The sequence below is a fragment of the Gadus macrocephalus genome, chromosome 21 (genome assembly GCF_031168955.1).
Source record: "Gadus macrocephalus chromosome 21, ASM3116895v1".
Lineage (NCBI taxonomy): Eukaryota > Metazoa > Chordata > Actinopteri > Gadiformes > Gadidae > Gadus > Gadus macrocephalus.
Window position 1 is genome coordinate 18,175,855 of NC_082402.1, and position 24,934 is coordinate 18,200,788.

General features: G+C 44.6%; 1 protein-coding gene across 2 annotated transcripts; it reads left to right on the plus strand.

Moving 5' to 3' along the window:
• The first annotated feature begins 3,376 nt into the window (after window positions 1-3,376).
• Window positions 3,377-24,819, plus strand: gtf3c2 (general transcription factor IIIC, polypeptide 2, beta). 2 transcript variants are annotated; one of them, XM_060042096.1, is made up of 22 exons: window positions 3,377-3,535; window positions 3,851-3,905; window positions 4,157-4,241; window positions 4,396-4,495; window positions 9,157-9,820; window positions 10,913-11,031; window positions 11,456-11,640; window positions 12,806-12,900; window positions 13,021-13,098; window positions 13,310-13,408; window positions 13,857-14,084; window positions 16,778-16,892; window positions 17,102-17,210; window positions 18,873-18,904; window positions 19,380-19,509; window positions 20,182-20,326; window positions 20,934-21,095; window positions 21,331-21,418; window positions 22,061-22,189; window positions 22,855-23,097; window positions 23,533-23,640; window positions 23,750-24,819. In XM_060042096.1, the coding sequence occupies exons 3-22, from the start codon at window positions 4,236-4,238 to the stop codon at window positions 23,912-23,914; spliced, it is 3,000 nt and encodes a 999-aa protein (XP_059898079.1). In that variant the 5' UTR covers window positions 3,377-3,535; window positions 3,851-3,905; window positions 4,157-4,235; the 3' UTR covers window positions 23,915-24,819. The 2 variants fall into 2 exon arrangements, with proteins under 2 accessions (XP_059898079.1, XP_059898080.1); XM_060042097.1 differs by lacking the exon at window positions 4,157-4,241.
• The last annotated feature ends 115 nt before the right edge of the window (window positions 24,820-24,934 follow it).

The window sequence follows — 24,934 nt, forward strand, 5'->3', positions numbered from 1 at the left end:
TTGCGGTCAGTGTCTATTTATTTAATTGAATAGGTTTTTCATTTACTGTCCTCAATGTTTTTAGCATAAGTCAATTCATGAGTTGAACGGTTGCTTATGAGGGTGACAAAAAGGCATCATTGCAGTGATGAGGAATGTTATAGCTAAATGGCCATTTTTTTTATTTTATATAAATGGCATAACACTTTCATCATGGATGATCTCATTAGCTGGTCGATCCTGGGTTTGCCTTAAGATCAAATCATACACAATGCTTGCCTGGAGACCATCCTAATCACATCATCAGTCTGACCGCTAGCTCCACATCAGTCTGACCTCTAGCTGAGCATCAGTCTGACCTCTAGCTGAGCATCAGTCTGACCTCTAGCTCCACATCAGTCTGACCGCTAGCTCCACATCAGTCTGACCTCTAGCTGAGTATCAGTCTGACCTCTAGCTGAGTATCAGTCTGACCTCTAGCTGAGCATCAGTCTGACCGCTAGCTCCACATCAGTCTGGCCGCTAGCTCCACATCAGTCTGACCTCTAGCTGAGTATCAGTCTGACCGCTAGCTGAGCATCAGTCTGACCTCTAGCTGAGCATCAGTCTGACCTCTAGCTGAGCATCAGTCTGACCTCTAGCTGAGCATCAGTCTGACCTCTAGCTCCACATCAGTCTGACCTCTAGCTGAGCATCAGTCTGACCTCTAACTGAGCATCAGTCTGACCTCTAGCTGAGCATCAGTCTGACCGCTAGCTCCACATCAGTCTGGCCGCTAGCTCCACATCAGTCTGACCTCTAGCTGAGTATCAGTCTGACCTCTAGCTGAGCATCAGTCTGACCGCTAGCTCCACATCAGTCAGGCCGCTAGCTTCACATCAGTCTGACCTCTAGCTGAGCATCAGTCTGACCGCTAGCTGACCAATTGCGAACTACTGCGGCTGCTCTAAGTTAAACCCCAATCTATTCGGAATAAGTGTATACATGGCGATTAAAACGGACTACACCACCTCTTCTATTCGGCATAGAATCTATGCCGAACAGATAATTGTATTCCGAATGAGGCGTATATATGATCATTTTCTGTTCCGCATAGAAATCTATGCGGAACAAATGTGTCCATGTAAACACGGCTACTGCTGTCGAAGTGTCCGGCTCCACCCCCACAACGTCACTGGCCTTCAGCTTGTTGAGTCTGTTGGTATCTGCTACTCTCAGTCTGCTGCCCCAGCACACAACAGCAAACAGAATAGCACTGGCCACCACAGACTCATAAAACATCCTCAGCATAGTCCGGCAGATGTTAAAAGAGCGGAGCCTCTTTAGAAAATAGAGAATTTTTTTTATATGAAAATATGTTTTCCCTTTTTTCCACGCCACAAAGGGACAAGAAAAAGTCTTTGAATATACCCCTCCATAGCGTAATGTAGTCCCTTTCGATTGATCCTTGAAGAAATTAAATCCTTTTTCGCACAAATTTTCTCCAAAACCAGCTTTGATGGACTGCATTTTTTTATGTTTTTGTTAGCAAGGCTGGTTTGTTTGTCCGAGTTCGTCATGGTAACGACGGGGGGCGTGACTTAGCGACAGGTAAACGTTTCCATGGTAACAGCGAGCTCCACCAATCAAAGACATCTTTAGGATTGTGGGTAGTGTACCTCTAATGACATCGCGAATAAAACGGGTTTTTCTAAAAACGTGTAACTTTTGGCTTCTACAGCAGCATATAGCCTACCGTCGTTTCACAGTATCTTGGCTTGTGTTAAGAATACCGCGTGGATGGTTACGAGATAATGGCTTTTAATCAAAACCTCTATGCAAATTGTAGCGTTCTCTTTCCAAATTTCTTCACAACACTCAGTTGCCGTGTTCTTTAGAAAAGGTAATCGAATCAGGATCGCTTTTAACTCACTTTATTTGGTGAAGGTTTAGTCTAGTCTCTATGAAGCAAAATGAGAGGAATTGTATTATGCACGCGTGGAGATACACTACGTTTACATGATGACCACCATGTCTGAGCGCATGCGTGTAATCTTCCTTCTTCTCTTATCCGCGCCGCGAAAACCAAAAAGATCCTTCTCTGTTCAGTAATAATATCTGTACATATCCTGTACATTTCGTGGAAAGACTCCCGTAAGTTTAATAGAGCTGACAGAGCAGCTTGACGGTCCGACGCATGGAAATATCCAACATGTTTGTTTGTTTCCCTGTACTGGCGCTTTATGTAACGTAAACGCGCAGATTTTTGCGTTTTCAAGCCCCAAAAACGCCGTCACCGTCTAAACGAAAGGCACTTCTGATCAAATATTTGGTCATTTTTACCCGCAAGCGTCCTCGTGCAAACGGGGCCGCATCTTATGGATGGGTTACCTGGAGCGTTCTGCCCCATGGTTCTGCCCCTTCGGCTATGTAGTGCTGGGCAGGCGTGGACTCAGTTATGTGCTCTGATTGGCTAAGCATGGTGCTGAACTCCCGCCTCCTGGATAGTGTTGGCATTGCAACTTGCTTTGTGGCTTGGTGCTGACCCCTTGTGGATATGTGCGAGAATTACACTTGTTTTTGTGGCCTTGAGCGTCTGAGTTTCTCGAATACTTGGGCCGCTCGAATTGGCACATGATGAATGGCTTTCTGTATGAGCTGGACGCCTTGATCTTTTACTTAAAAAGGGAACAATACCAACAACGTCATGAAATCGAAATAAGGGTAAAAGCTGCTACCTACTAGGCTTCTAGATAATTTTCCCCGTGCATGATTTCTGTACTTCGGACGTCATTGCTCTACCGAAGCCTCATCGGTCCATGATAATCTTCCATTTTAATATTAATCATATGCAATAAAAATAATTGCATCTAAATATGCAAACTAGAAATGTACTAAATATGTCTCTTATGAATATGAATGAGAATTTCAATTCCGTAGCCACAATGTTGCTCTCAATCCACATGTGTGCATTGCTCCCCTCTGCCGATAGGGGCAGTCTGCGACCTGATTCCCTTCGTTGTAATGTAGAACACTCGCGGTGTGTAGCAGCCTTGTCGAGTGTTTTTAAACAGTACATTATAGGAAAACACAATTCGGGAAGATGTGAATATTGTAATGGAGAATAAACTTTAGAACATGTTATGCTTTATTGTTAAAAATATGATGCTGAGAGAAGGGAACTGATATTGAATCTTAAAGAAATTAAGTTGAATTATGATTTACGGGATCTTTTACAAAGAAGTTCTGAGGAGAAATGTTATCCTTTTTTGGTTTAGTATTTTAGGAGAACACGCTTAATAGGGAGAATCTAATTTTTTTGGATTGTTTATTTATTAATAAAATTCAGGAATGTGTAAAAGTCCCGACAGACACTCCATACCAGTAGGTGGCGGTAATGCACAAAAAAGTGGGTTGACAACCGCCATCAAACATTAAGAAGAAGAAGACGCAGAAGGCGAAGAAGAAGTGTCGAGGTGTGTCAAGTTTAGTTGGTTATAATTAACCACTTTATCATAATGATGAACACACACGTCAACGGATCTTTGTGGAAATTGCAATTTGTCATGTTACTTGAGTAAGTCCAGTTTACCATATGCATTTTATGGGAATAGATGTTAAATTGCAGGATGCTGTCTTTGATTGAGCAAAAGTAACTTTACTTAGTGTAACAACAGTAATATGTCGGCATGTGCGGCATGTATGAATTAATTATTAATCTGTACTAACTACTGGATGTTGTGTGTGGCTACCAGCGGATAATCGTCACTGTTTGTCCGAGTCTGTGGTGCTGGATGTGTCGATAATGTTATGCATTACAATCATACTGGCCTGTCTATCTGTCTGCCTCACTGTCTGACAGTCTGCCTGTCTCTCTGTCTGTCGCCAACAGGATGCTATGATAGCTGATCAAATGGCGTGGGAATGAGGCAGCAGACTTCAGCTTGGTGAGTGCTCTACATCCATCCATTAGAAACATGAACTAGTATCTTCTGCAGCCAGCCACAAGGCTTGGACATTGTACATTAGCATAGCATCAGAAGGTATACATAGTTAATGCCTGCAATATATTTGTTCAAATCCCAACTCAACAGTCTGTTGATGATATATATAGTCTCTCTCCCTTTTCTCTGGCCTCATCTGGCCTGTTGAGGTCCGCTGGTTGTGAGTTATGGGACACATGTCTGTATTGTTGCAGCACTGTTTTCATTAGACACACTTGTACTGCTGGCTGACAACCCACCCGACAGAGTACCCACTCAGCAGACAGGGCAGAGATGGAGGTATTGGAATGGTTTTATTGGTAAAGCAACAAGGAAATAGCATTATTTAATTTGGAAACGTATGGTAAATTACAAATATTAAGTTTGTAAAAATAAAAATTATGAAGTATCCAACTGCTGTGGTGTTTTTTGTTTTCCTGGTCTTGTGCAACAGTTACCTCTGTTGGAAAAGGACGGCGCTCTGGGACATGAAGAAGCTTGTGAAAGCCTTGACGCAAAACTAGGAGAAGAGGCCTTGGTCGCAGCCATGTCAGGTACAATGTAGTTAATTATGTGTGCCCCTGCTCCTATTATTGTGATTGGTCATAGTTGTAATCGCCCTGTTCATGTATCAAGAGGTGTTATTTATACATATGATGAATGGGAGAATGGGTTAAAGAAAAGAGGTGGCATGTAGCTTAGGAACCAGGTTGGGAAAGGACCATGAGTCACTACAACAAGTATTCCCTGCATGGTGAGTGCCCTGGGGCGCTGGGCCTCTGAGCTGCTCCCACTGGCCCAAGGGGTTTGAAAAAGACAGAGACAATCAGGTTAGTTGTTGAATAGGGCTTTTGCCCAAAAATCATATTCGAAGTTTGTTTGTTTATTAATATTAATATTCGAATATATTCAAATATTTATTAATAATGTTTTGACCATTAAATGCCTTCAGTAAGACCTGGGGTGTGTTCGAAACCGCGTACTTGCTTACTACTCCTACTAACTATGACGTCAAATTGAGTAAGCGAGAACTTAGGGTGTGTTCGAAACCGCCTACTTGCTTACTGCTTACTACCTACTAAATATTTGGCTTACTTCTCGAATCCTTAAATAATGATTGAGTAATCCATTTGAGTAATCGACGTTCAGAAGACCGTCCTTACTTAACCACCTCAGATGACGTGAATCAAATGACGTGTCAATAACCTACCGACCGGGCGCCGTTAATAAACATTATCAATAAATATATAAACGTCACATTTAACGTCACAGTACACCTTCAACCTAAGGATTTGCGGTGATATGTTAAAACAATTGTTAAAAAATTATTAAAAGCACTGCTGCTGCGGCTCCCCGTTTAGCGCCATTGCTTCCACTGTTCTTTTGAATAGACGCAGTGCATTCTGGGGCAGTTTAGTACGTCTAGTAAGCTAGCGATGCTTAAGGTACGGCCACACCAAACGCGTTACCTGCGTACCACGTGTATAAAATCGGCAATTTTTCCATAGGGAAGCATTGGTTTACGCGCGTATGAGGTGCGTACACGCGTATCATGCGTACCAAGCAACATTTTACTCGCTGTAGGGGCGTATGAGGCGCGCACATATACGCGCGCACATATACGCGCGCACATATACGCGCGCACATATACGCGCGCACATATACGCGCGTACATGTACGCGCGTACATGTACGCGAGGAGTTAAAAAAATTGAACTTTTTACGCTCATACGCGCCGCAATAGCCAATCAGCGTTGAGCTTGACCCGACGTCACTGGCAGAGAGTAGTGAGCTTGGACAGAAGCATACGGCCGACATCTTTCTTTATTCTGTGTGGAAATAGTAACATAGTTACGCCATTAAATTCTTTTATGGAAACATTTTTAGCGAGAAATGTGCATTTTACTTTCATAATGTTCGCTCTGTGAATGTGACGGATGTTTGGTTTGATAGTTATGACGAAGAGGGAACGCTCCATTCACTTGCATGGACAGAGTCTCTTGTTACTAAGCAACCTCAACGTCTTGGTGGACTATATATCTGCTGATCAACACTACGAATGCTGGAAACACACCAGACAGACCATGTGAAGTTATTTAACCCGATTTTTGTTATTTATATCCGAGATTATTTAATCTAACCCGATCTAAACTCTATCACCCAAACACGGCGACGTTTGGGTTTCCTACCTCGGACTCCAGAGCAGCCATGTCCATGGCAGCCACGGCCGGCAACTTTCTTTATTCTGAGTGGAAATAGTAACATAGTTACGCCATTAAATGCGTTTATGGAAACATTTCTAGCGAGAAATGTGCATTTTACTCTCATAATGTTCGCTCGGTGAATGTGAAGGATGTTTGGTTTGATAGTTATGACGAAGAGTGAACGCTCCGTTCACTTGCATGGACAGAGTCTCTGATTGCTAAGCAACCTCAACGTCTTGGCGGACTATTTCTCTGCTGATCAACACTACGAATGCTGGAAACACACCAGACACACCATGTGAAGTTATTTAACCCGATTATTGTTATTTATATCCGAGATTATTTAATCTAACCCGATCCAAGCTCTATCATCCATCCAAACACGGCGGCGTTTGGGTTTCCTTCCTCGGACTCCTAAATCCAGCGCAGCCACAGGCTGGGGGGGGGGGGGGAGTTTTGGGCGGTCTCATCTACGCGCGTATGCGTACGCGCGTATCTGACCATTTTTGACACAAAATGGTCAAGCAACATTTTCGCTGCGTTAAGGTGCGAACACACCAAGCGCGTACCTCGCGTACCATGTGCGTGCGTAACGCAGCGAAAATGTTGCTTGACCATTTTGTGTCAAAAAATGTCAGATACGCGCGTACGCATACGCGTGTAGATGAGACCGCCCAAAACTCCCCCCCCCCCCCAGCCTGTGGCTGCGCTGGATTAAGGAGTCCGAGGAAGGAAACCCAAACGCCGCCGTGTTTGGATGGATGATAGAGCTTGGATCGGGTTAGATTAAATAATCTCGGATATAAATAACAATAATCGGGTTAAATAACTTCACATGGTGTGTCTGGTGTGTTTCCAGCATTCGTAGTGTTGATCAGCAGAGAAATAGTCCGCCAAGACGTTGAGGTTGCTTAGCAATCAGAGACTCTGTCCATGCAAGTGAACGGAGCGTTCACTCTTCAGGTACGGCCACACCAAACGCGTCACCTGCGTACCACGCGTATAAAATCGGCAATTTTTCCATAGGGAAGCATTGGTTTACGCGCGTATGAGGTGCGTACACGCGTATCATGCGTACCAAGCAACATTTTACTCGCTGTAGGGGCGTATGAGGCGCGTACATATACGCGCGTATATATACGCGCGCACATATACGCGCGCACATATACGCGCGTACATGTACGCGAGGAGTTCAAAAAATTGAACTTTTTACGCTCATACGCGCCGCAATAGCCAATCAGCGTTGAGCTTGACCCGACGTCACTGGCAGAGAGTAGTGAGCTTGGACAGAAGCATACGGCCGACATCTTTCTTTATTCTGTGTGGAAATAGTAACATAGTTACGCCATTAAATGCTTTTATGGAAACATTTTTAGCGAGAAATGTGCATTTTACTTTCATAATGTTCGCTCGGTGAATGTGAAGGATGTTTGGTTTGATAGTTATGACGAAGAGGGAACGCTCCGTTCACTTGCATGGACAGAGTCTCTGGTTACTAAGCAACCTCAACGTCTTGGCGGACTATATATCTGCTGATCAACACTACGAATGCTGGAAACACACCAGACACACCATGTGAAGTTATTTAACCCGATTATTGTTATTTATATCCGAGAATATTTAATCTAACCCGATCTAAACTCTATCACCCAAACACGGCGACGTTTGGCTTTCCTACCTCGGACTCCAGAGCAGCCATGTCCATGGCAGCCACGGCCGGCAACTTTCTTTATTCTGAGTGGAAATAGTAACATAGTTACGCCATTAAATGCGTTTATGGAAACATTTCTAGCGAGAAATGTGCATTTTACTCTCATAATGTTCGCTCGGTGAATGTGAAGGATGTTTGGTTTGATAGCCAATCAGCTCAACGCTGATTGGCTATTGCGCGCGTATATGTACGCGCCTCATACGCCCCTACAGCGAGTAAAATGTTGCTTGGTACGCATGATACGCGTGTACGCACCTCATACGCGCGTAAACCAATGCTTCCCTATGGAAAAATTGCCGATTTTATATGCGTGGTACGCAGGTAACGCGTTTGGTGTGGCCGTACCTTTACGCACGTACATGGTACGCGAGGTACGCGCTTGGTGTGTTCGCACCTTTACTCAAAATCTTTCCGGAAGTAGAAGACATTCGGATACTACTCGCTTACCTAAACTCGCTTTGGGCTTCGCGAGGTTTGTTTACCGCGTTGCTATGGTTACCGGTATTGCGTGTTCCAACGGTTTATTAGGTTTCTAATAAATCGCTGTCTAATCAATACTTCATTCACTGCCTCTTCCGTGGTCATAACAATATTATGAATAAACTGCGTCGGGTTCTCCGACGTCTCTCCCTCTTGGCCTGCCCATAACAGGTTCGAATATTAAGGGGTGCCTAATATTCGTTCGAATTTTGATTTCTTTTTTGATATTCAAATTATATTCCAATAACGAAGTTCGGATTCAAAGCCCTATTGTTGAATACTGCGTATTGTATGGTACTTATCCTTTACAAGTAGCATAGTATTTCAGAGCTGCATGTGAACAAGTAATCGAGAAATCGATACCAAACCATGGGCTCAACCGTGAAGATAGTGTGAACAGTGTGTTAAACCGAATGTCTTTACAATGAAGTAGGAGTCAAACATTACAGAATCAAGCTTCGATATGGATGATCCTGCATCGTGTTATTTTTCTATTAAATAGAAGAAAAATTATGTTTTTTAGGAAAAACATATATCCCAGTTACAATTGTTTTTAACCTTTTCAGAAAGTTTTTCTTAAAACAATTTTTGATTTGATGGATATTTCAAGACCATGAGTTGTACTGTCTAGTGATTCAAATACATTTCAACATCTGCCCTACTGACATCACAGTTATATTTTGGCCCATAATTGCAAATGAAGAGCTCACCATCACAATGTCTCCACCCTTCAATTGTCTTGTAGATTAAATAACCTTAACCATTTCTGTAATTGAAAATGACTTGGATTGATAATAATATAATTTTTTTGCTCCTCACAGGGCAAGAACAGGAATCCAAAATCCTCTCTGCTTTAAGCCCAATATCAAATAAGCGTGAGAGGAAGAAAAATCCAAGATTTTCGGACTATGAAATGGAAGAGAAACCTGAAAACCCCTGTCCAAAACAAAAGCGAGGAGGAAGGCCTCCCAGAAAGTCCTCTGTGGACGCGGAAACTCCTCAACCAACTCTGCATTGTGGTTCCAAAGCTGCAGAACCAACCGACCAGAGCCCTGAACAACAGAGTCCTCAGAAGAAGCGGCGAGGGCGCCCTCCCAAAGATAAGTCCAATAGTCAGCAAAGAAATGATTGGGATAAGAAAGCTATAGCACCAAGTGATGGAGGGGACCAAGACACCGGGTCCCATACATCATCTAAAGAACTTTCTCTGAAATCTCCTGACATTACCGCCAAAGGTAAACAGAAGACCCCTGCAAAGAAGAAACCTGACAGGAAAATAAAAGACCTCTCAACAGAGGCCGAAAAGGCTTTTTCTGAGCAGCAACCAGTGGAGACGCCAAAGCCAAAGAGGAAGTACCTGAAGAAGAAGAAGGTGCCACCGCAGGAGATGGCCCCCATGTTACAAACTGACATAGAGGAAACCCCCGCTAGGCCAGACCCAGAGACCAATCTGGGTGGCCGTCCAAGAAGAAGTGCAGCTAAAACGTATGTTACATTCAGTCAAACAAGATTTATTTTTTATTTACCCATGTTTACAACATGGTGAACCTCAAGCTGCTGCAGGGGTGATTTTAGAGTTGCTAAGTGAGGGACAAAAAAGAGTCCAAAAGACTAGATTAGCAAAAATAAGTCAAATGCATTTGATGCCAGGCAAGATAGACTCCCCAGACCAATTAGGGCCCTGATTGGCCAGAAATTAAGCGGAAGCAGTCAAAATCAAAATTGTTTCGAATGGAGGATGAATGATGCATTCCTAACAATTTACAAAAACTATTTTGTAAAGGTTCTACGTATATTTACTGCATTATTTGCTTCCATTGTCTATTTATGAACCGATTGTAATTTAACTTAAACAAAAAAGAAGGCCCTCACTGAATCGGCCTAGCGCCCCGACTCGGTGTGGGCCACCTGACTCGGTCTAGCCTAGTCCATGTCTGCCGTCAATCATCAACAAGCAACGTTTTGGCTCCAGACCTACATTTTAAAACTTCCGTTAACAATTTAACACGTATGGAAGGCTATTTCAAAAACGTATATATAAATAACATTATCCCTTGCATGGTGGTTAGTCTATAGGCTTGTTCTGAAAGAGTTGCATTTTTTTAAAACAGCCTAGATAATCTACATAATGATAAGAATGCTTCTGTAGGGACGTAAAGTATATATTTATATTTTTACCTGATTTGTTGATAGGCCGGTCAGAATAATGTGGGGGTTGGGAATTCTTGTGACCTGACGTCATGATCGTTCCAGCACGCGCCCTCAATGTTGTCGGGCAGCAAAATAACGTACCAGTGTGACTCTGCTAAAAAGTATTTCTTTATCTTATTTCCTTTGTTTCAGCGCACATGATTTCTGTTTCATCTCCAGGCTTTTTCCACCTACTCAAGTCTAGACTGTCTTGACAAAAGTTATTCTAAGCTCATGCCATCATCAGAATAAAGTAACTGTTAAGGTGGCACTGACAGACTCATCCATGTCGGCCTACTTGGCCCTCTTAAACAATCCCGTTCCTTTGCGAGCCTTCTGAGGCTTCAGACCCTCCCTTCTTATTGATGTTCCTGCTCTGTGTTGTAGTGCGTTGAAGTACCTCCATTCTCTGGCTCAAGAGAGCCTCAGCGGCCCAGAGGCGTCCGACTCACGCAGCGGGAGCCCAGACTCACTGTCGGACCGACCAGGACCCCGTCAAGGTGCAGGTATGCTACGCACCCTGCTAGGATGTTGTCTTGATGCTCTTTCCTAACACAGGTAGAATCTGGCTGAAATAAATCAGGTGTCAGCTATGAGGGGCTGGGATCAGAGGGAGTTCATCTAACAGGGGCTTCACGGTGGTTTGATGTGGAACAGGGACCTTCCACCATTGTAAGTTAATGGGAATTATGGGATTTAACTCTCATAATTCCATCAAATACATTTCTTCTCGGTCTGGTAAGGATCTCAGTGGCAAGTTGTTGTCCATATTACGGTGACACTGGTATTAATGAGTTTTGGCCATTGGACATTTTCCACTGTTGGTGGCAAGAATCGCAAGCCATTGCAGGGCCTTTAACATCAACTCTCCTGCTTGTAAGACTTGGTTTACAAGCATGATGTATATCTGTAACCCCTTTTGACCTGCAGCGGCGATGAGGTGTAAGAAGAGGAGGCCAGTTGATTGTGACGACTTTGAAGGAGATGAAGATTTCCTCCCCGGCGGTGGGGATGAGGAGATGCTTGACGACATGGAGGACGAGGAGGACGAGGAGGAGACGGAGGGTCTTGAATCGGAACTGGAACCTGCAAATCAATACTTAAATAAAAGCAATGCAAGTACTTTGCTACTTCAGCGGGATGGATGTTTTGAATGTAAAGAGAAAGGGCTGAACACGTGCATGTTGTTGCAGGGTATTGAGGCATATCACTGCAAAAATTGTGAGCAAAAATGCCTTTCACAGGGTCATACAACCAACACAATACTTTTAAAGGGTTTTCCTCCTCGCGCGGATAATCTTTACACAGTCGATCTATGTCTTATTGTTACACCAAATGTCTTTGTTAAAATAGCAACAGGGAGGCAATGCAGTATTTATTACAGTTTTTAAATTTACTTTTACATTTTGCATTTAGGACGCTTTATCCAAAGCGACTTACATTTATCAGAAGAAAGAGAAACAATATTTGTCTGTACAGTAAGGATGTTCATAGAACCAAGTGCCAAGCACAAAGGATCGCAAGGTTAATCCAGTCCCTGTATCCAAAAAAGATAGCTAGGATAAGATGCTACAAAATCCTAAGTACTATTTCTTAGTGCAAGGACGTACAACATACAATAAGTTTGTACATTAAGTACCAGGACGTACAACATACAATACAGAAGGTACACGAGGTGTGTGTGGGGGATGGCTATGCCGATGTCCAGATGAACTCTGAACAAGAAAGTCTCGATTCTGGATGTCTTATTGCTATAAAAAGAGCAAAGACAGCATTTGTGTGCACAGTGGCATCCGTTTCGTGCTGCCTCACTTAATGTGTGCGCTCAATATGAATGTTTTTCTCCTCACATGCTGTATTGTTGCTCTCATGAGCAGGAAATGCTGCCCGCACAAGAATGTGTTTTTTGCACTGATTTTTGCCAGTGATAAGCAGCCATATCAGAGTTTTTATGTTAAAGAATTTTGCAATTAATTATATAGCAAATAAAGACAATTACCACATTTATTGTAAAATGTATTTAAAATCCACTTTCCATTCACTTTGGCTTGTGCTTGTGTCTTGCCAAAAGTTGACCCACATTGAAGTTTGTTATTTGGTGTGCTTCTGGCTCTAAATCTAAGGCTAAAATAATGATTGACTTGCTACACAATTTAGATCCCTACACAATTTGAAAAGCATAATTCATTTTCTATGTCATTGAGTCAATCTGAAATGTTCCCACGAGACGGTGCGGGCGAATTGGATCTTTCCAAATCTTGATTACATTTGTGTCAGCAGATACTCCACAGAAGGGTTTTTGGCGTAGCCACTAACGGGATCTCCAATGCCATGATGAAGCCTGCGTTGGATGCCTACAAGGCCAACAAGAAGTTGTACGTAACCTCTCTTTTTGCTCTGTGTGTGTAATTGTAATATGATAATATGGATTCTGACTAATAAGACAAATGAGTGTGACTAGTAGAATGCTGTTGATGACCTTCCTCATATTGTAGCCGAGAAGAGCACCACAGTGACTCGGTGTTTCCAGAGTGGCTCCCCACGGTCAACGACTGGACCCTTGTTTCCAGCAGGTAGTCATCCCAGTTTAAGCACCAAACAACAGTCCAAATAACCTGTGTTTCACTAGAGCTGGTCTCTGAGGTTAGACTTAATATTCAGCTGGTCTTCACACGCTAAAGAGTGGATTCTGTTCTGTATCAGGTCATTTTGATCAAATGATTCACAAGCTCTTGATTCTACAGGAGCTTACAAACGGGTCTCTTTCCTTGTGTATTCTTTTAGTGAGCTGGAGAAGTACTTACCCCGGGAGTTGCAGTCTGCTGCTTTCAAAGTCTCTAGAGAGGGCCTAGGCAACAAGGAGACACTGCAAAGACTCAACAGGTGGAAATATAGTAAATATTTAGAACACATTAAATTATTCAAACCACTGTTTTCGTTTCCATGAACGCTTAAGACCCTTGATGTCATTGTTGTGGGATGTGCGTTGTCCATTGATCCAAATCTGAGGAATGACTTCAATGGTCAACCTTGTGGGAACGGGGTGATGTTGCGACTATAGAAGGTAGCGGGTGCAGCACTTCTCCTTTCCCACAATGAGCACACATCTGGGAATATATAATATCATGAAGTGTTCAATCCATCTTCATTATCTTCCCCTTAAAAATGAAGTAAAAAGACCATCAATCTATTGGTTTCCAATGCTTATTGCCATTGCCATATGAATGACCCCAGCAGCTCCATGCAATACACATGATCAGAGAATGGGAGCGGTAAGAGGCCGCTGAGGATGGGTTAGGATTGATCATTCCACCGACTGAACCCATGGCAGGTTCCAGGTCAGCGACCCCCACCCCGAGCGCCTGGACTGGACGGTGTTTGTGGGGGGTCCGGTGTGGGCCCTGGAGTGGTGTCCGCTGCCCGACGGGGCCACCGCCCACCAGTACCTTGCCCTGGCCTGCCACCAGGGCATGGACCAGCAGCACGTCTTCAACCAGATGTATGCGGGAGCCGGCCTGGTCCAGCTGTGGGACATGGGAGGGCTGGACTACAGCAGCAGGTAAAGGCCTGCAGGGGGGGTATCTACAGCGTCTCAATGCAACAAGTGGACTCTTTTCCTCCTGAGGTTTTGTCTTTATATCGATTGTATTTCTCACCATAGCACTTGGGTTGGTGGCTCTAGGCGTTGGCTAGAGCTTTATACTGGAGGTCACTCTCTCACTCCTCCCTAAACCACTCCATCCCAGTCATTTTGAAGCCACTAGCGTCTCAATGGCAAAGTTCTAGCAATGATGCAGTATTCATTGGAGCCCGTCTAGGTGTAGGGTTGAGCACCGAAACTCGGTTCCAGTAGGGAACCGGTTCCGACGTAAACGGTTGTAACGAGATCGAATAAGAAGTTCTAAGAACGCACATTTCGGTTCCTCATAACGGTGCCTGGCGTTTTTTAACGCCCCCTGCCCCGCCCCAATGGTGTTGCGGCGTCAACTTGCGTTAGTGCTGGGCGCTATACCGGTTCAGACTGAATAACGGTGTGTATTTTCGTTAGGAAATGCTTTTGTTTTATACCGCCATACCGGTGTATTTGATTACACAACGTTCGGAACGCAGCGCTGCGCGACACTGTTTCAGACGGGACCCTTTTCAATGTTGCGCTAAACACGCATGGTACGACTACGACTTTCTTTATAGGTCCATGACTGCGAGGCGTGGTATTTCAGGCCAACTGGTAATAGAGTGGCGAAGTCACGCCCCTTCCGGTAGGGCTCATGGGACCTATGAGATCGAAAAATATGAATGGGTGTCAATGGAGAGAAAATAATTATTTTCTGGTCCCGGTCTTTATATGCCCTGGATTACACATACGTTGTTTGTGGATTTAAAGGATAATTTTTCATGCAAAGAGTTCGACCGTTTATTGTGCAATTGTTCAGATAAAGGCTGTAGAGAAAACACAACGAGAAAGACTACACGGCTCGTATGTGACGTCACGCTCCCTGCGACTGGCGTGGAGAAGACCGACAATCTTCCCATCGGCATAACTGAAACTCTGCACGTGCCCCGACTTATAATGGTTTTCACCTCTTTCGATGCTTTTATCCTCCCCTTGGAAAAAGCGGTGAAGTGGGGCAGAGAGATCGCCATCTCTGTGCCGAGTTCCAAGGGCGGGTGTGGCGACGTATATCATATGCGTCGAGAGCAGCGAAGAGCTGTAGTTCACAAAGCGGCCTCACATAAAACCTAAAATTATCAAACTTCTTCACGAACATTTTTAGTTTTCTTTGCATGAAAAATTATCATTTAAATCCACAAACAACATATGTGTAATCCAGGGCATATAAAGACTGGGACCAGAAAATAATTATTTTCTCTCCATTGACTCCCATTCATTTTTTTTCGATCTCATAGGTCCCATGAGCCCTACCGGAAGGGGCGTGACTTCGCCACTCTATAGAGTGTGTCTGTGTCACGGCTTTCAAACATATAAACCATAAAGCCTATGCGCTCCTCGAGACTCGGGACGGACTTGTCAACGCGCTGCGCTCGCTTACTTGATGTTGTTTTGATTGAAGATCGGCAGGTTGTTGTGTGTGTGTGTGTGTGTGTGTGTGTGTGTGTGTGTGTGTGTGTGTTAGGGATCGACCGATATATCGGTCGGCCGATATTATCGGCCGATATTCGCGGTTTTTACGTGTATCGGTATCGGCCGATACGCGGCTGATTTTCGCAGATTATTATTTTATTTTTTATTTATTTTTTTTACTTGTTCTACCTCACCTGTTTTTAATATTTGTTAAATATTGTTCATCTACTTGTTCTTACTTGTTCTACTTCACCTGTTTTTACTATTTGTTAAATATTGTTTTTTATATTGAAGTTCAATAAATGTTCCTTTAAAAAAAAATAAAAAATCGTCTCAAGAAAATCGGTATCGGCGTATCGGCTAAGGCTGAGGAAAAAATATCGGTATCGTATCGGCCCTAAAAAATTGGTATCGGTCGATCCCTTGTGTGTGTGTGTGTGTGTGTGTGTGTGTGTGTGTGTGTGTGTGTGTGTGTGTGTGTGTGTGTGTGTGTGTGTGTGTGTGTGTGTGTGTGTGTGTGTGTGTGTGTGTGTGTGTGTGTGTGTGTGTGTGTGTGTGTGTGTTGCGAGCGAATGTAATTTTAAAGAAACAAACAAACTCAAAGCCGATGCATGCATCCAAAACTTTCTGTTGAAAACCAAATAAACAAATCAAAAACAGTCGTTATTCGCTTCAAATACTTTTTCTTTTCAAAACTTGGGAATTAATACAGCGCGGTACCGAGCGGTTGAAAACAATGTTGGCGTCTCCTGTGGCTGCCTTGCGCACCTGAGTTATGTTACTTAATATGACTTTGGCAATAATGTTGCGCCATGATGCGTGCCTGCCTGCTTTCAGCAAGTAATTAATATTATTATTATTATTATTACTCAGAACAAGTCGTGCATGTATGCAAGTGTGTGCAGTTTCGCTTTTTTAAGTACCGGTTCGAGAACCGTTTTAGCACCGGAACCGTTTGAAAAGTACAGAGTAGGCACCGGTATCGGATAAAACCCAAACGATACCCAACCCTATCTAGGTGTGCTGTCCTCTTCATTTGATCACATGCTACAGGTGTGGTTAACCCTCTGGACGCCCGGTCAAACCTGTTTGGTATTATTGTACATTGCCTATTGCTATGGCGACATTAGATGGACCCTTTGTACATGTGTATCGTTGTCCTCCTGAAGGCCTGAGGCAGGCCCGGCGTCTCTAGTCTACGGCTTGGGCCAAGAGAAGGGCTTCGTCTGGCAGCTCAAGTGGTGTCCGGCGGGGGCCTGGGAGCCCCCCAACACCAGCAGAAAGGTAGGCGGACCAGTCCAAGGCTTCAGTGGCGTTACTATCGGTATATCGGTACCTCCATGATTTGTCATCTGACCTCGTGGTCGTGACCCTTGATGCTTTCTACTGTGTCCTAAATAAATGCCCAATATGCACTGATATCAGATGTCATCCCAATATGGCCTTGGAGGTATTGGGGAGAGGTCCTCTACTAAAGCTTGGTTCTCTCTCAGGCTCCCTTCCTGCAGCGCCTGGGTCTGCTGGCCGTGGCCGTCTCCACCGGGGTGGTCAGCATCTACAGCCTGCCTCACCCCCAGGCTCTGTGTTCCCCCTGGTCCTCAGGTACACCCCCTGGCCCCACAGGCGGTGTTTCCTACTCAATTGGTCCCCTCAAAGCAGAACACCAAAACTACAGGGCTTTTCCGATCTAAATAACAGAAGTGTGGTCAAAGGACTCATTCAAAGTCCTCTGACCACAACGGGAGACACCTCTTATAATGGACCCTCTGGAGGAACACGGAGAATGAACAGGCTCTGTAAAGAGCCGGTGAACCCACTGTTTCAGATGCAGTTCTGCTCTGTGATTTAAATGAATACGTTAAGGGCTGAGGGTTTTAGGAAGGAGGAGGGCGGGTTATCCCCATGGTTACTTACCATGGCAACTGTGTGATGCTTATTTAGTTCCGTGGTTGTGTGACTGTCATGTGTTGAGCGATGCTGTGTATGAAATGCGCCACACGCCGTAGCGTTATACTTTAACCGTCACTCGGACGCAGAGATTAAATCTAAACGGGTGCTCAGCCGGAGCTTAGCCATCCAGACACACCAGGGCCTTATGCAATAAGTGCTCAATGTAAACGTTCAGGTGGACACCACAGCTCACCGCTGACCGGACCGAGCTCCACAGGTCCACAAGCCGCTCCGCCGGGGCCCTTGGTCCTGACGTCGGACTACCTCGGGAAGGTGGTCTGACATCAGGACCAAATGGCAGCAGCAGTCCAGCAGGGAGGAACGTTCACATAGTGTCTGGTTAGAATACCAGACTACATCTCATATTCATCCGCTCATTCTGTCACTCTTATTCACTCAAGAGAATTACAAGACCACCTGTTCCTCCTAGTTCCCTCATTTCTGTAAGGTGAACAGATCTTAGTGACACATCCAGACCTACAGTACTTTATATCTGATGGGAAGGACAGACCTTAGTGACACATCCAGACCTACAGTACTTTATATCTGATGAGGAGGACAGACCTTAGTGACACATCCAGACCTACAGTACTTTATATCTGATGAGGAGGACAGACCTTAGTGACACATCCAGACCTACAGTACTTTATATCTGATGGGAAGGACAGACCTTAGTGACACATCCAGACCTACAGTACTTTATATCTGATGAGGAGGACAGACCTTAGTCACACATCCAGACCGTCCATAGACAATACTTTATATCTCATAAGGAGGACAGACCTTAGTGACACATCCAGACCTACAATACTTTATATCTGATAAGGAGGACAGACCTTAGTGACACATCCAGACCTACAACCGAAAAATTATTTCTGGTTCTGATGACCTAGTTCTGATAGTTGATTGAGATTACGATTCGTTTTTACCTCCAGCTGGGACATTATCATGGTGTTGACCGGAGAGAATGGTCTCCTTCCATGTCACTTGAACACGTACACCAGGGGGCAGGAAAGTGTTTCTGAACCCAAAGCAAACCCTGAAAGGGTCCATAGTCCTTTATGGGCCATCTCTGATGCATATGGTTCATTGCAAAGGTTGGTGTTAATTTGCTCAAATGGGTTGTTGTTCGTCCACTCTGTTGGATGCTGTCCCAGTGTTATTGATTTCAGTGTTGGTCTTCAAACTAACAAATGTCAGAATATGTACCTCATACTTTTCTATTCAAGTTATTCATAGCCTGAGTTTGGATTCCTGTGTAATCATGACTGATATGTGGTGAATAGAATGATTAATTGTTGTTTCCCAAAACAGAAGGAGACAGCCACGTTCCACCAGTGTATCAGGTAGGCCCGCTGTCCCCAGCCTTCCATTGGCCCACATTTCACCAAACTGTTGAACATTCTGGCGGAGCTATGCCTTGTTTTCTGTTTCCTTTAAGAGATATTGTTCCCAATAAAACATTTTAATAAATGTATTATACAGTGGCCAGTCTACACAATCTTGATTTAAAACCTTTCCAAACACTTTCTTGCAGTTGACTATTAATGGAAACGTTTATGATCGCCATTTACGCGCTAACAGACGCCCATCTCAAGCCACATGCTAGTCAACCAATATAAGGCAAAAGAAAGTGACAGACCTCTTTCAAATAGACATGAGTCTTTAGATATTAATGTGAGGCTTGGTTTGTGACTTTGACTCAACCAGCTCATTGTATTTTGTGCTACTGCATTTCAGCAGTAAAAGTAGGACCTGTTGTACCTAAACCAGTGCCTTAGTGTTGTTGTACAGAATTTCTTTAGTTTCTCATCTCCCCAGGCCAGAGAGGTGTTGACGCTGAGGCTGGGTGCCTCCAAAGCCCCCCACCATGATAAGAGCGGCCAGGTTCTGTCCATGGACTGGCTGCCTGAGAAGCCTCACAACATCATGGCCATCGGCTTCTATGACGGTACAACCTTATACGTGTGTTAGCTGCTCTGTTCCTTCCTTTTATACATACCAGGCATTGGAGATGGCTGGATCTTCACTGAAAGATTCCTTTAATGATTGCTCTTTAAAAAACATTAAAAACAACATATAACTTTTTAATGTAGGACAACTCATGTGAGTCTGTCCTATGAGTTTAACTAAAAATGTTTAAATGTTTCCCAAGTCTACCAGCCTACAAGTTCAGTTTTATTACGTTCCATTAATAAAGCACAACAAGCTGCAGGAGCTTTACAACCAGTGCAAAGTCATCGTATCAGAAACTATGGGTTGGTCCCATGCCCCGTCCCAGCCCCCAGCGCTCTCACATTAGTCCTGTTGTTCTGTAGCCGTGGCCACCTGTCAGTATGCACAGTGGATGGTTTCTGACCTGCCAATAAACACAAAGTAGAAGAGAGTCACAAGATCCCAAGCCCATATTATTGAGTTGACTTTTGCACCGACTACTGTTATTGACCATGGTGTGCTGTTAAATGGCAGTGCCCCTGTGTGCTTTGGTGTGGTCGTTTTCATCTCTCTCTCTCTCTCTCTCTCTCTCTCTCTCTCTCTCTCTCTCTCTCTCTCTCTCTCTCTCTCTCTCTCTCTCTCTCTCTCTCTCTCTGTCTCTGTCTCTGTCTCTGTCCCCTTCTCTTAGGTACGGTTGGTCTGTGGGACCTCTCCAGCTGCTCCTCTCTGCTACGAGTCTGTGATCCCTCAAACGGCCTGACCCTCCTCCCCTACCGCTGCTTTGTTGCCCATGACAACGCTGTGCGTGCCCTCTGCTTCTGCCCTGCCTCCAGGTACACATGTCAGGGTTGAACCGGTTGCATCTCCTGTAATGACACCAACGTTGGGGTTCCCTTGTAACTCCTGCTGTTACTCATGCTGTAGTTGTTGCTGTGTCCATCCGTTAGGAATGGGTTCATGTTGTCACTCCTGTTGTAACTAAGAGTGGAAGACGACATACTACTACAGACATTGCACAACAAATGTCACTTTATGCAACTTGCAGCATGGTAATGATCTGGATGGAGGCTGTTTAGTGTCTGACTGCAGTAGGAAGCAGCTGTTGTGAGGTGGAGTTCTTCAATTGATGATGAAGTAAGACATGCTGATGGGATATGTTGCTTTGTGTACTCTGGGTGTACCAGTGAGGGCTCATGGCTGTGTTTTCCCCAAAAAAATGGAACCAAAGTGAATGTATTCTTGTCCTCTTCTCTGCTCACCTTTTATTACATCCAGCCATCTACCACATTTCTCCAGGTTCCAATCTTTAGGTACGTCCTATTCCCCTTCATGCTGATGGCCTTAAAGGTGTGTGTGTGTGTGTGTGTGTGTGTGTGTGTGTGTGTGTGTGTGTGTGTGTGTGTGTGTGTGTGTGTGTGTGTGTGTGTGTGTGTGTGTCAGCCAGGTGATGGCGACAGGCGGCAACGACCGCATGGTGAAGCTGTGGGACCTGAAGCGTCTCTACCAGCCAATCAACGTCCAGAAACGCAACCTCACCACGGAGGTGTGCTGGCCCCTGGCCTCACCGGGAACCTTCCACTCCCAGGAGATCAGCTACGCATCGTGAGGAGAACACCTCCTCTCCCTGGCACCCCAAGCCCCTCATCAACAAATCAGACACGCAGAAAGCACAGTAGTAGAGTTAGTGATTCAAAATAGTGAAATGCCATAAATTTGGCTATAAACTATAAACCCAAATAGAGTAGTAATCCAGATGACATATTATACCGTGATCTAGTGGATTTAGTGTATATAAATCAACATGACTAAATGTCCCTAAATGCCCCCTCTCTTCAAGACGTGGCCTGACCGGCGCCTACTACAACGACCTGGGCTACCGCAACGCCCGCTCAGTGTTCATCACCCCAAGGACGGGCACGGTCTGGGTGAGCGCCGCCCGCCAGCCAGCCACACTCAGACCACGGCAGCCTCTGATGGGTTACAACGGTTAAAGGGGCTGTAGGGACGCTTTGGAAAGGTCTGAAGATGTAGAATAGAAAAGGGTGGAACAGAGGATGGATTCCCTGAACCAATCACAGAAAGGATGCCCTGATTGGTCATCAATTGGCCAAATGACGCTCCAATAGCACCGACCTGCAGCTCCTTTAGGTGACACTGGGAGCAATCCCCACAGGGAAGCTCTGGTCTCACATAGCAAAACAGTACGGTGGCAAACCGTTCTTAAAGACAATAGAAGAAGCTATACTAGGTATAACTACTCTTTATCTTTATAGGATTATTTGTTTATCAACAAGGCGGATAAGCACGCAGAATGATGCCTAAAAGAACATTTGTTTGACCGGTTGCCATGGTTATCTCCAAGCGGTTAATTTGCAGTTGCGGTATTAATTACAGATTTTGTCAGCTTACTGTTACATTAAACTGTAATGAGAAAACGCGGTTCAAAATGGTTGTTGTTGTAGAGCGGGGAGTGACGTAGAGTGACGTAGAGTGACAATCCCTCTATAACTACTACCTTATTTCTTCTTCAAGCATTTCAAGATGTTGTGTGTGGCTTTGTGTTGTAGTCGTTGTCGTTCAGCGACTGGTGTAACTCCCTGGTGACTGGGGACGGTCTAGGGGAGGTCATCTTCGCCCTGTTACCCGACTTCAACTGTACCAACCCCAGCCTCCGGCGGACTGTGGAGAGACGCTTCGTAAGGCGCTTTGCTCTTTCTTTCAGTCAGTCTTCCATTCTTTTGGTCGTTCTTTAGTTCTATCATTCCAGCCTTCTTTCTTTCTTTCTTTCTTTCTTTCTTTCTTTCTTTCTTTCTTTCTTTCGTTCTTTCGTTCTTTTGTTCTTTCTGTTGATCCTTCTTTTATTCCTTACGTTCCTTTTTCTGTTCTTATTTTCCGTTCATTCTTTCTATTGTTCCTTCCGTTCTTCATTTAGTTCTTTGAGTCCTCTCTCCTTCCCGTTCCCCTTCGTTCTACCATCTCCCTCTGTATCTGGGCCCTTCTTACAATTGTACGTGGTTTTGTTTGTTTGGACAAAACTTCCCAACGACAGCTGGGAAGTTTAGCCAGTTACTATGGAACATGAAACCTGAGATGTAAAAGATGATGTGGAACTGTGCCGCTCAAAGCCATTAAAAGGTGTGACAGTGTTCTGACACAAAGGTCTGAGTGGGCTGGTCCACCTCTTGGAGCAGTTGAACCACTAGTAACAATCAATGTCTAGTATTCTGAATGATGAAGAACAATTGATCATATTCCATGGAAACCACTAAGGACTTGCTGTGATTCAAGAAGAAAAGGGAATGGTTTAACAAAAGATACGTATGACATTATGTTCTCAGATCCTTTTTTTATGCATTTGCAGCCCATCTACTTCACTGATATGGTGCGCTACGATGCAGAGGAGGAGAGGGGAGGGAAAGGGGGTCGGGGAAAAGGGGAAATGTCTCCTGGGCGGTTGAACAACAACAACCATTCTGAGGAAGACTCTGCCAGCAGCGATGAAGAGGAGAGGAGCCCAGAGGAGAGGCCTGCTGAAGGCCCCAGCACCCAGACATACAGGGAGGCTGTGGAGAACTACTACCTCCACTTCTCAGACAGCAACCTGGTGCGTGTGCGTGCATGTGTGTGTGTGCGCGTCAGGTTACACTCCTGAAAGGCGTGCTTTTCAGGGCCATCTGCTAAAGACGTTAGGTAGCCATCATTAGCTCCAGAGCCAACACTCTTTACCCCCCACTCCTCCATCCCACCTCCGAGTGTTCTGCTGGCTCCGCTGGGCAGCCCACTGAGCTGGAAACACACACACACACACACACACACACACACACACACACACACACACACACACACACACACACACACACACACACACACACACACACACACACACACACACACACACACACACACACACACACACGAGCCCTCATTCAAAGGCAGGTTTATCTGATACCTGTGAGCCCACAGTGACATTACGTGACGTCTTCCTCTGGCAGACTGTTTTAATGGATGTTCATTTAACCCCTCCTTTTGCTTCTTCCAGCGAAGCTTTAAGAATTATAAGAGGCGGGCGCCATGGAAACGCATGAAGCAAACGGAGGTGAAGACTGACCTGGACTTGGACAGGATGCCCCTGGCTGCGCTACACAAGGTACCTAAAGACGAGAGGGAGCTGAAGACTGACCTAGACGTGCTTTGTCCTCCATTGTGTCCGAGGGGCCTCTGCTCAGCCAGCGCTCTGACCTCTGCCGTCTCCCCAGGTCCGCTTCAACCCCAACATGAGCTGCCATGCCTGGGTGGCCTCTGTGGGCCAGGCGGGGCTGCTGCGGGTCCACTGCCTCCACAACATGAGCGGCTCCCACATCAACACACAGCTCAGTGCTTTACCCACGGAGCCCGGGGGCCAGGAGGAAGAGGACCAGTGACCAGATGGCTAGCCTGGAGACTCAGCAGCTCAGAGTGTACCGGGGCCTCTGAGACAGATGGTGGCTGAACCCTAGCCTTGTTCAGAGGGGAGCTAGATGACCTGAAGGCCACCGTGTGGACACTGAGTTATCTTTTTCTAGATTTTGGGATGGGGGAGGGAAGGCAGTTTGCAGCTAAATGACTTCCAACTGAAGTGGCTATATACTACCACCTGCTCCATTGACTCCCACATTGTACTGCTCAGGAAAAGGTTAGAGCCACTCATCCCTTCATAAGAACATCAGTGTTACAGGGCATTGGATAGAGCTCCGTGGTTGTTTTAGATTCTGGTGACGGCTCCACGCTGCAGCCGCAGCTTGGTACGAGTGAGGCGCTGTGCTGCGGCCCAGAGGGGGAATGTCGTTCATTTATACTAAGCAAATGTTTTAAAGCTGATGGTTTTTTATATTTACATAGTGACTTTTGCTGAACTAGATTATTATTTTATTTTTTTCTTGATTGTCCCTCATGAAACAATATTCATTACACTGGTTGTTTAAATTTAAATTAATCTTTTAGTTTTCTAGTACAGTTAAATATGCAAAAGGTAGTTTGCTGCTCTGCCACATAACTTTCATCCGAACTTAAATAGTGTTTCATGATATTTTTATATTCGATACAGTCATAACTTTCTGAAACACCTTTTTTCTTTCAAGAAGTAATTTTGGAAATGTTCGTAATCTTTTAAATTGACAATTATTGAAAGAATGTTCCCCCCCTTGTGTGTTTATTCATAGACCCTGTTTGGATAATAGAAGCACTGAGAATATGCTTGGCTAAAAATTATCCATTCAAAAACAAATCGTTCTTCTAAACATTTTGTATAATAAATCATCAATCTAAATAAAACTATTTTTTTAATAAACCATCATACTAATTTATCCAAACTATCTGTTCTCAGTCGCTCAATAACAGTTGCCACATGTCCTACAGCTAAATGACTTGAGTAATTTAAAGTCGCTACATCATCAGAGATTAAG